Below are 11,985 nucleotides of genomic sequence, written 5' to 3' on the forward strand. Positions count from 1 at the left end.
AGAAGTAGTGGCTCACACCTATAATGGAAGCAGTCCAGAGATTGAGGCAAGAGGATTGCCATGAGTTTTAAGGACCAACCTAGGCCACAGAGTGAGACCCTGTCTCAGAAAACCGAAGGGTAAAACAGATTTGTTGCTATAACGATATCAGTGTCTTTTGTCCAGCACAATACCCAGGGAGGCTGGGTTGTGGTGTCTAAGTGCTGTAGCTGCAGCAGCATAAACACTATTTGTAGAAATGAGCCATTGTTGTGATGGGGTAGGGAAATCTCTGCAATCTCTGGGAGTGGGGAGAGCAGACGCCTGTCTCACTGAGACTAGCAGAGCTCACTGCCTAAACTTTAAGGGAGAAAAGGGCTGAGTTTTCCACTGGATGATGTGAGCACAGGTGTGTCATTTCTTCCCTCAGGACCACACACTCCAACCCCAGAGAGGCTGCACTTTTATGCAGAGGCAAGGAGCAGGTTTTGCAGCCAGCATCCTGGAATTTCCAGGCTAGAGGCCACTTGTCTGGCTAGCCAACTGCCCTACAGGCCCCAGCCTTCCCTTCATGCCATCCTTGGTTTCTTAAGACATCTGAAATGTCTACAGTGTTAGGGTAGGTTATCTGCTGTGCCATCCTGCCACACAAGTTCAGAGTAGGAAATAATTGAGAGCTGAGGTGCAGCCCGTGGAAGAGTGCACACCCGTCAGGTGCAAGGCCCCGTGTTCAAGCTGCAGCACCAAGAAAGGGGGGAAGAAAAAGAGGGTAGGGAGAAAGAGGGGCAGGAAGGGGAAAGAGAGAAAGACAGGAATGAAGAATGGAGAGGAGTCCGGAAGGGTGTGGAGTGAAAGGAGGAAAGGGAGAAAAGGAAGGAGACAGGAGGCAGGGAAAAGAGCCAGGGCACAGGTCTCGCAGCCAGACTGGGCATTTAAATCCTGATTCCTCTCCCTATTCGGCTTTGAACCATGCTACCTCATCCCCAGATTTGTCTCCTGCTCTGTAAAATTGGTTGAAGCCTGGCTGCATTCAGGAGGGTCAGATGAGGTCAACTCCTGTCCTGTCACATACAGCTCTCAAGCACAGCCGTCTTCCTATGCACCCGCCTAGTGTCATCACCCTCTGGTCTCACTCCAACACTCTCCCTGGAGTCTGACGCTGCTTCACATCCACTTCTGAGTTGAATGGGTCCCAAACTGTCATCTGACAGCCTCAGGCCACATCCAGTGGGTCTCTCTTAGTGGCATGTGTGCAAGTGTTTGTACATGTGCTAATGGAAACCAGAGGACAGCCTTTGGTGTCGATCCTCAGGTGCCACGCACCCTGTTTGTGGAGGTCTCTCAAAAATAGGGTCCATTGCTGCACCTGCAGGTGGTCACCAATTAGGCTAGACTGTCTTCCCCACCCCAGCACTGTGATCGCATGCACATGCCACCACATTGGGGTTTTTCTGTGGGGTCTAGGAGTTGAACTCAGGTCCTTGTGCTTGCATGGCAAGCACTTTACCAACTGAGCCATTCCCCAGCCTCAGCTCTTAAGTTTTGATACTTCTGTCTCTTCCTTGTTGATCATCTAGCAGATGCTTGAACAAATTTAAAGACAGGAGTTCACAAACTCCTATTTCAGTTATTCTATATATGGGCAGACTTCTAGAAAGTTCTTCCTTACATGGACCCCAAATCTACCTTCCCTGGTCTTCTGCCTTTTTCATCATGGTCTTCTTCAACAAGTCTCCTTAGAGAGAAAGAGAAGATCACCTCAATTTTATAGAAGACAAACGAGTGTTAGGGAATTGAACTCACTTGCTCAGGTCTCTCAGAAAATGTATATCCAATCAGAACAGGTCTTCTGAGACTGGCCCCACTGTACAGCTAACCCAAGCAGACAGGATGTTTTTTGCCCCAATATTTATTTTGTAAGTGTGTGCGGGTGTGTGTGGTGTAGGCATGTGGTGTGCGGCATATGTATGTATGTGGTCTGTGTGTATACTGTGTGTGGTATATTTATGGTGTGTGTACACGGTGTATGTACATGTGTATGATATATCCAATATGTGTATATGGTGTGTGGATAGTGTGTGCATGTGTGTATGGTATTGTGTGATATGTGGTATACAGTGTGTATGGTATGGGGTATGGTGTGTGTGTGTGTGTGTGTGTGTGTGTGTGTGGTGTATGGAGTGTGATGTACGGTGTGTATGGTGCATGGTGTGTGTGCGTGTGGTGTATGGAGTGTGATGTACGGTGTGTATGGTGCATGGTGTGTGTGTGTGTGTGTGTGGTGTATGGAGTGTGGTGTACGGTGTGTATGGTGCATGGTGTGTGTGTGTGTGGTGTATGGAGTGTGGTGTACGGTGTGTATGGTGCATGGTGTGTGTGTGTGTGTGTGTGTGTGTGTGTGTGTGTGTGTGGTGTATGGAGTGTGGTGTATGGTATGTGTGTGGTGTAGGATGTGAGAGGTGAGGGTCATATATGTGTGCGGTGGTGGGTGTGGTGTATGGTGTGGCATGTGTCTGTGTGTGGTGTGCATCATGCAAGCATGGCACATTCCAGGCCAGCACAGGAAAGGCATCTTCCTCCACCACTCTCTGTGTTGTTCCTTTGAGACAGATCCTCACTGAACCGGAAGCTCACGGTTCTGTCCAACCTGGCTGTCTGTCAAGATCTAGGGATCCACCTTTCACTCACCACACATCATCCCCACCCCACCCCTACCACCATGCTGGCATTACAGGCATGGGCAGCCAGGCCCAGATTTTTATGTTGGTGCTGGGGATTCAAACTCAGGACCCTGTGCCCCTCACCCATTGTTTTGACCTGAGCTTTTCTAAGCCATCTTGGTCTACAAAGAATGTCCTTTCCTTGGGCCAGGCCCCCTTCAGCACCGGCTCTTCTCCCTGGGAGTCTTCTCTGTCACTCTCATCACCTCAGGCTCCTCATTCAGTTCCAGGCACTCTAACACAACTTTCACACTAATATTTCTGCTGTGACTCTCATCCCCCATTTTCCCTCCTCATCCCCATGTCCCATCCCTGTCAACTTGACCCTTCCTCCATCACCATGGCCCCTCCCGTCACCCTGGCTGTTCTATCACCCTGATCCCAGTGAGGACCCTGTTCTCTGACTCCCAGACTCTTTGTTGGTTTAATGGGTTCCCTGGGGACCTGTGGAACCAGTATCTTCCACAGGGTATCTGTCTTTCCAGGGTTCAGCTACTTTTGTTTTCTTGGATGTTTGTTATTTTTCTGAGACAGGGTCTCATGCTGTAGCTGACTCTATAGCTCACTTGTAGACCAGGCTAGTCTGGAACTCATGGTAATTCTCCTGCCTCAGCCTCTCCAGTTCTGAGATGACAAGTGTAAGTCATCACACTGGACTCCGTGTTCTGTTCTCTAATTTATTTACGGCCTGCCTTTCATACAGCCAGGACATCCATGACTTCTGGAACAGTCCTTGTTAGTGGAATGGATGAGACAAACACAGTTAATAGACAATTCTAACCCAGGTAGGCCAGTGCAGGGACGGTGTACTCGAGACCCAGCAAAGCCTGGACTCTCTCAGGCCATCACTCTAGAGCTGTCCAGGAGGATGGGTAGAGTCCACATGTCTTCTATGGAATCACCATCACACTGGATTCAAACACAGCCAGTGTGGTGGATGGATGGACAGACAGAAAAAATATGGAGAGATGAGATAATAGATGGAATGGTGGATGGAAGATGGATGGAATAATGGAAGGATGCATGGAATGATGGATGGGTGGAATGATGGACACAGGATCAGACAGATGGAATGATGGACAGGTAGAAATGATGAATGCATAGAACAATTGATGGATGTCAAACAGACAGATTTTTTCTTTAATGAATTGAATGGGGCTAGAAAGATGGATGGCTCAGGGGTTAAGAGGGTTTGTTGTGTCATCACGAGGATGGGTGTTTGGATCCCAGGCCCATGTAGCCCAGCCCAGCCTACCCCACATCTGCATCCTAGCTCTGGCATCCCTTCTGACCTCTGTGAGTGGAGACACACACACACATCTTTAAGCTAATAATGAACTGAAATTGAAGAGCAGCTCCTGGCCTGCATGAGCTCATGGGAGGCTCTGAGGTGGAAGCTGTGGCTGTGGGCCAGTCTGGCCTCATACCTGGGTGTTTCTGTGGGTCTGACATGGGCTGCCCAACCAGGGATTAGAACTGAGGTCCGCATGCTTGGGTGTGTGGCAAAGTAGTTTGCCGACTCAGCAATCTCCCCAGCCCTGATTTCTTTTTGAAAGATTCTGCCAAGTCTGGAAAAGAGACCAGAAAGGCGTGAACAAGAGAAGCAACAGAAAGCCAGAGAGTGGCTGCTGCTACAGGCCAGAAGAGTGTCACTGGGACCTGGGTTCAGGCCATGACTGCAGGTGGTGCCTGGTTTAGTGGGACAGCTCATCTGCTTGCTTTTTTCTTTCTCCTGACTGCCACCCCAGAGAACGTCTCCCAGGAATTGCTTTCTAGCTTCTCCATGCCATGTTTCTGCCATGCAGGGACTCAGAGGAGAAAGTAACCCTTGGGTGTGGAGAGCGCTGACTGACCCTTCTCTGCTCTCTTCTCTCTCTCCCTCTACCTTCGGCCCTGAAGTCGAACTTTGATCCCCATCATCGCTCCCAGCCAAGTTATGACCGGCCATCCTTCCTGCCTCCCGGACCTGGCCTTATGCTCCGGCAGAAATCTATTGGTATGTCTCCCAGCATCCTGGGATGTGGCCCGGGAGTACATGAGAGACCTGATTGGGTTTGGTAATGTGTTCTAACACCACATTAGATGGTTAGATGAGGTCCAGTTTGGATGAATCCCAGGTTTGCTTCTTCTCAGCTGTGTGACCTGGAATGGGTAGCATCTAGAAAACCGGCTCTTTTGGTGTTTAGAAGATGGAGCTTTGGTAACGGGCAGGTAGTAAGAGGAGGCAGATACTTGTTGAGGGAGGAGCCAGCCAGCTGCTTCCTGCTCAGCTCTGTGTAAAATGATAGCATTTTCTACTCGTGCCTGCTTTAAACTCACTCCAAGTCACCTTTATTATGTGCCGTAGTCCTTTGAACAATTAGTAAACGGCGCCCCCTCATGGCCTGAGGGTGAAACTCCACTTAATTGAGCCTTTTCCCTTGCGTACCTGCAGATTGTTGTTTCTAGGAAGAGCTCTGCCAGTCTCCAATTCCTCCCTTGGTCTTATGTGTCTCAACAGGGGCTGCGGAAGATGACAGGCCCTACCTAGCACCCCCAGCCATGAAATTCAGCCGTAGTCTGTCAGTCCCTGGTTCGGAGGACATACCCCCACCACCCACTACATCCCCCCCAGAGCCTCCCTACAGCACACCTCCGGCCCCCTCTTCTTCCGGCCGCCTCACTCCGTCGCCCCGGGGAGGCCCCTTCAACCCAGGATCTGGAGGTCCCCTCCCTGCCTCCTCGCCTTCATCTTTCGATGGGCCGTCTCCTACTGACACCCGTAGTGGGGGCCGGGAGAAGAGCCTGTATCACGGTGGAGCCCTACCCCCTGCCCATCACCACCCACCTCATCATCACCATCATCACGCCCCACCTCCGCAGCCCCACCATCACCATGCACACCCTCCTCACCCACCAGAGATGGAGACAGGAGGTTCCCCCGACGATCCCCCACCTCGACTGGCCCTGGGACCCCAGCCCAGCCTTCGAGGCTGGAGAGGCGGAGGACCCAGCCCGACCTCGGGGGTCCCATCACCTTCCCACCACAGTAGCAGCGGAGGCAGCAGCGGCCCCACTCAGGCTCCCGCCCTGCGCTACTTCCAGCTGCCCCCGAGGGCGGCCAGTGCAGCTATGTATGTGCCCGCCCGCTCGGGACGCGGTCGCAAGGGCCCACTGGTCAAGCAGACCAAGGTGGAAGGCGAGCCCCAGAAGGGCAGCCTGCCTCCGGCGTCCTCCCCAACATCCCCGGCGCTGCCGCGGCCTGAACCACCTCCGGCCGGACCATCTGAGAAAAATTCCATCCCTATCCCTACCATCATCATCAAAGCCCCATCCACCAGTAGCAGTGGCCGCAGCAGCCAGGGAAGCAGCACAGAGGCCGAGCCCCCCACCCAGCCCGACGGTGCGGGCGGCGGTGGATCCTCGCCCAGCCCTGCGCCTGCCGCGTCCCCTGTGCCGCCGTCCCCGTCGCCCGTGCCCACCCCTGGGTCGCCCAGCGGCCCAGCCACGCTAGACTTCACCAGCCAGTTTGGAGCAGCCCTGGTAGGCGCGGCGCGGAGGGAGGGAGGCTGGCAGAACGAAGCCCGCCGGCGGTCCACGCTGTTCCTGTCCACTGATGCTGGAGATGAGGATGGAGGTGACAGCGGGCTGGGCCCGGGGGCGCCCCCAGGTCCCCGGCTGCGCCACTCCAAATCCATTGATGAAGGCATGTTCTCCGCCGAGCCGTACCTCCGGCTGGAGTCGGGGGGCAGCAGCGGGGGCTATGGGGCCTATGCAGCCGGCAGCCGAGCCTACGGGGGCAGCGGGAGTAGCAGCGCTTTCACCAGTTTCCTTCCCCCGCGGCCCCTGGTGCATCCGCTGACTGGCAAGGCCTTGGATCCCGCCTCTCCGCTGGGGCTGGCCTTGGCCGCCCGGGAGCGGGCCTTGAAGGAGTCCTCCGAGGGTGGGGGCGCCCCTCAGCCGCCTCCGAGACCTCCATCGCCACGCTACGACGCCCCACCGCCCACCCTCCACCACCACTCGCCCCACTCACCCCATTCACCACACGCGCGTCACGAGCCGGTGTTGCGCCTCTGGGGGGACCCCGCGCGCAGGGAGCTGGGGTACCGAGCAGGCCTAGGGAGTCAGGAGAAGGCCCTTCCCGCCAGTCCACCTGCAGCTCGCCGCTCCCTACTGCACCGTCTGCCCCCGACGGCTCCTGGGGTTGGGCCGCTCCTGCTGCAGCTGGGGCCGGAACCCCCAACTCCCCTTCCTGGGGTGAGCAAGCCCTGGCGCACTGCAGCCCCAGAAGAGCCCGAGCGGCTGCCACTTCATGTGCGGTTCCTTGAGAATTGCCAGGCCCGGCCTCCCGCAGCGGGCACGAGAGGGTCCTCCACTGAAGATGGACCTGGGGTCCCACCGCCCAGCCCGCGCAGGGTCTTGCCAGCCTCTCCCACCTCCCCGCGGGGCAGTGAGGAGAACGGCCTTCCGCTGCTGGTCTTGCCGCCGCCAGCCCCTTCAGTGGATGTGGACGACGGCGAGTTCCTCTTTGCGGAGCCGCTGCCTCCACCCCTGGAGTTTTCCAATAGCTTCGAAAAGCCAGAGTCGCCTCTCACACCAGGGCCTCCCCACCCGCTGCCTGACCCTCCCTCCCCGGCTACCCCTCTACCCTCAGCCCCACCCCCGGCTGTGGCAGCAGCCCCTCCCACCCTGGACTCCACCGCATCTAGCCTGACCTCTTATGACAGCGAAGTGGCTACGCTGACCCAGGGGGCTCCCGCGGCTCCTGGGGATACTCCTGCTCCAGGCCCACCAGCTCCAGCAGCCCCAGCTCCCCCAGCCCCTCAACCAGGCCCTGATCCTCCACCTGGCACGGATTCTGGAATTGAGGAGGTGGACAGTCGGAGCAGTAGCGATCACCCGCTGGAGACCATCAGCAGCGCGTCCACACTCAGCAGTTTGTCGGCCGAAGGAGGAGGCAACACTGGGGGCGGGGCCGGGGGCGGGGCCGGGGTGGCCAGTGGGACGGAGCTCCTGGACACCTATGTTGCCTACCTGGATGGCCAGGCCTTCGGGGGCAGCGGGACTCCTGGCCCACCATACCCTCCACAGCTCATGACTCCCTCCAAACTCCGGGGCCGGGCGCTTGGGGCTGGTGGGAATTTGAGACCTAGTCCCAGTGGGGGCCTCCGAGATCCTGTCACCCCCACCAGCCCCACGGTCTCTGTGACCGGAGCTGGAACAGATGGGCTACTGGCCTTGAGTGCTTGCTCCGGACCTTCCACGGCAGGTGTGGCAGGAGGTCCCGTGGCGGTTGAGCCAGAAGTCCCGCCTGTACCTTTGCCCACTGCCTCGTCCTTGCCTCGGAAGCTGCTACCGTGGGAGGAGGTTCCGGGACCCCCACCCCCACCCCTGCCAGGGCCCCTGTCCCAGCCTCAGGCCTCTGCCTTGGCCACGGTCAAAGCCAGCATCATCAGCGAACTCAGCTCCAAGCTCCAGCAGTTTGGTGGGTCCTCTGCCGTGGGAGGAGCTCTGCCTTGGGCTCGGGGAGGCAGCGGGGGCAGCACAGACAGCCACCATGGAGGAGCCAGTTACATCCCAGAGAGGACCTCCTCCCTGCAGCGGCAGAGGTGAGCAGAAGGTTGTGGCTGGCGGGTGGCTATGGCAGGTGCTGGAGCCCAAGGTCCCCAAAGAGCCTCGGAGTTACAGAAAACAAACTGGGCTGTCTTGCAGGAATCGGACCTCTAAGAAGCACACTTTCAGCTCCATGGTCACCATAACCCATGGCCCAAGATGAATGGCTACATGTTTTTATTTTGCTTTTGATAGTCCTGGGGGTCAAACCTAGGGCTTCAGGCATGCTAAAGTGTTCAACTATTGAGTTATGGCCCCAGCCTCTCACTGGGGGGTGGGGGGTGGGGAGTCTAGTCAGGGACTCTACCAGGGAATCACACCCCAGCCTCTTACTGAGGGAATGCAGGCAGGGACTCAATCACTGAGCAACATGCCCAGCCTTCTTACCTTTTGAGTCAGGACCTAACTAAGGTTCTTTGGCTGTCTTTGAACTCTCTTTAGAGTTCAAGAACCAACTTCGACTTCTAAACCTCCTGCTTCAACGTCTCCAGTAACTGGAATGACAGACCTAAACCACCAAGCCTAGATACAAAATATTAACAACAACAAAAATGCATTAAGTTAAGGTGTCTGTGTGGCTCTTCATGGCACCAGGTGGATGACACCTCTCTATAGAAGGAGGGGGCACAGCCCCTGCTTGAAAGAGATTGGGACAGAACTTAACTTTTGCCCTTGCTATCAACGTGATGAAAGAGGGCAGGTCATCTTTGGAGAACCTGCACCCACTAGATGGGAAGATATGGGCCCATGCTGTCATTCCCCAAATACTTCTTAGTTGTGCGCTCTTTGAAGCCATGGCCCATGCGTGCAATGGCTAGTCTCAGGGAAAGCCATCTCTCTTGTACTCAGATGCAGTGAGGAGAGGTTGAAACTCTTCCTCTCCGTCTAAAGTGCACTGTAATTCTGTTCCCTGTGGTTAACATTCCAGTGTGGATTTAGTAGGCTTTGGCGATATGAAACAATTCACTCCTTCTTCACGGGTGGATGGGGGGATGCTGTGTGTAGTCACCAAATGCACGGATTAGATGTCCAGCACAGTAGTGTGCCCTTCTGGATGAGGTGAGGGGGCCACAGTAGACAGTTCAAGACAGACCCAGAGCCCATCTTGCTCCTAGTTTATTAAAAGTCAGATGCCACACCCCCAACCCCTCACTGAGGGATTCTAGGCAGGGAAGGGCTCTACCACTGAGCAACACCTCCAGCTAAACTGTAGGTGCTTCTCTCACAAAATAACCTAAGAATTGGTTGGTTACTGTTCTCTCAGAAAAGGTCACCAGGCTGTGTGGGTGAGCCACCCAGTGGGAATAGCCAATTCAAAGGCCCTGTGGTGTGGCCATGCTGAAGGGAGCTTAAGGGATGAGGGGAACCTTTTTCTCCCCTTGTTTCTTCTCTCTTTCATCTCCCTCTCTTCACCTCTCTCTCTCTGTTCTCTGTCCCCATCCCCTTCCATCTCTCTCCCCTTGAATACCCACCCTGTTTTTGTTTGTTCTGTTTTGTTTCTGTCTCCCTGTCTTCCACTCTGCTATAACTGACCGTAACCAAAAAAAAAAAAAAAAAAAAAAAAAAAAAAAAAAAAGGCAGTATAGAGTAGTGGTTAAGAGCTCAGACTTTGGTGACTTCTAACTGGGCTCTGCCACTCCCTGGCTGTGTGTCCTTAGGCAAGTTTCTTAAGCTCTCTGTGCTCTTGACGATAATAGTAACCTTCCACCAGGGCTGTTGTGGGGATTAAATTGAGATGTGATTCAGAAAGCCTTTAGAACAATGCCTGACACACACGAGCTGCAGCAAGTGGTGGCGGGTGTTATTGCTGTCACTTAATGGTTCTTTTTCTTCCATCTCTCTTGGCTATCACCCTCTCCCTGTCCTATCTCTTGCCCTTCACTTCTCTCCTGACACTCATCTGACCCTCCCTTACCACCATCCATCTTCTCCATCTCTGCCCCTACCCTTGTGTCTCTCCCTCTGAATCATGACTTCGGCCTCTTTTTCACCCTTGCCCTCAACACTTGCTCCCAAACCCTTCTCCCTCACCCCTGCCCCCGCCCCACCCCTTGTCACATTCCAGGCTCTCCGAAGACTCCCAGACCTCTCTCCTCTCCAAGCCCAGCAGCAGCATCTTTCAGAACTGGCCTAAACCCCCTCTGCCTCCACTCCCCACCGGATCCGGGGGCTCGTCAACAGCTGCAGCCCCAGGAGCTACATCCCCTTCAGCCTCATCTGCCTCAGCTTCCACCCGACATCTGCAGGGCGTGGAATTTGAGATGCGGCCTCCGTTGCTCCGCCGGGCACCCAGCCCCTCGCTGCTGCCTGCCTCGGATCACAAGGTCAGCCCAGCGCCCAGACCCTCTTCTTTGCCCATCCTGCCTTCAGGACCCCTCTACCCGGGCCTCTTCGACATCCGTAGCTCCCCGACTGGAGGGGCAGGAGGCTCAGCTGACCCTTTTGCTCCAGTCTTTGTGCCACCACACCCCGGGATATCTGGGGGTCTCGGAGGAGCCTTGTCAGGGGCCTCTCGCTCCCTGTCACCCACCCGCCTGCTCTCGCTGCCCCCGGACAAGCCATTTGGCGCCAAGCCTCTGGGGTTCTGGACCAAGTTTGATGTCGCCGATTGGCTGGAGTGGCTGGGCTTATCAGAGCACCGAGCCCAGTTCCTGGACCACGAGATTGATGGTTCCCACCTGCCCGCCTTGACCAAGGAGGACTATGTGGACCTGGGCGTGACCAGGGTGGGACACCGTATGAACATTGACCGGGCTCTCAAATTTTTCCTGGAGAGGTGATGGCTGGCCTGGACGGACCAGCCCGTCCATAGGACCCTTGAGCCCGCTGACCTCTTTGACCTCTGACCCCTCTGACCATCATTCTCTCCCCACCCCCTCAGGGGGCTAGGGATTCTGCTAAAACCGTGCCCTGCCCCGTCTCCCCAGGCCTGACTGAGGTCCCCAGGTGGACTGGATGCAGGCCAGACACTGGCACCTCACAAGAGGTGGGCAGCTGACACTAGACTGCGAGTGGAGTAGAGGGGGATTAGAAAACGACACTGGGGTACTGAGAAGGAGGGAAAGGACGACTGGGGAGGGGGACAGACAGAGCCATAGAGGGTCAGCCCAGAGCCTGACCGGATGGGGGTGCTGCCCCCCCAGGCCGCAGGGGAAGGTGTACCCTCCGATTCCATCACCTGCGCCCCTCTAATAACCCTTTCCACCTCTCCAGGCCCCTCAGCCTCCCCCTCGCCCTGGCACTCTCAGCTGCCCCGCCCCCCTGCCTCTTGCACGCCGGCTCCCCTCCCTGGCTGCAGTTTTGCACAAGCTTGCCCCCTGGCTGTCTTGCACACCTCTGGCCTGCAAGGCCATCTCAGCTCCCTAACACGCTGCGTTTCTCTCTCTCTCTCTCTCTCTCTCTCTCTCTCTCTCTCTCTCTCTCTCTCTCTCAGCGCCATCCACATCCACCTCTGCTAGCTTGCTCTCTGCATCCTTTCTTCTTGGGGGGAGGGTAGATTGCACCCTTTATTTCTCTGACCACCCACCCTGGACCCATGCTGCAGACACACATGGGACTTCTTCCTCTCTTCACAGACCCAGGCATACTCCTGTAGCCCTCACTACCCCTTCTCTCTGCTCTGTCCTTGTACACTCTGAACACACTGAGCTCCATTTCATACTTGGGGACGCTTTCCTGTCCTGGCACCCTCTCA

At 55.9% G+C, this 11,985-nt stretch overlaps 1 protein-coding gene across 2 annotated transcripts in view; it reads left to right on the forward strand.

Moving 5' to 3' along the window:
• The window catches only part of Shank1 (SH3 and multiple ankyrin repeat domains 1), a 44,744-nt gene extending 33,399 nt beyond the window's left edge, over positions 1 to 11,345 (forward strand). For both annotated transcript variants that reach the window (XM_035446620.1, XM_035446621.1), the window contains 3 exons: positions 4,599 to 4,695; positions 5,200 to 8,287; positions 10,357 to 11,345. In XM_035446620.1, coding sequence (XP_035302511.1) covers positions 4,599 to 4,695; positions 5,200 to 8,287; positions 10,357 to 11,071 — 3,900 coding nt within the window. In that variant the 3' untranslated portion in view covers positions 11,072 to 11,345. The remainder of the gene's footprint in view (positions 1 to 4,598; positions 4,696 to 5,199; positions 8,288 to 10,356) is intronic.
• Positions 11,346 to 11,985: the final 640 nt, after the last annotated feature.

The sequence above is a fragment of the Cricetulus griseus genome, chromosome 6, assembly GCF_003668045.3.
Source record: "Cricetulus griseus strain 17A/GY chromosome 6, alternate assembly CriGri-PICRH-1.0, whole genome shotgun sequence".
NCBI classification, from domain to species: Eukaryota; Metazoa; Chordata; class Mammalia; order Rodentia; family Cricetidae; genus Cricetulus; species Cricetulus griseus.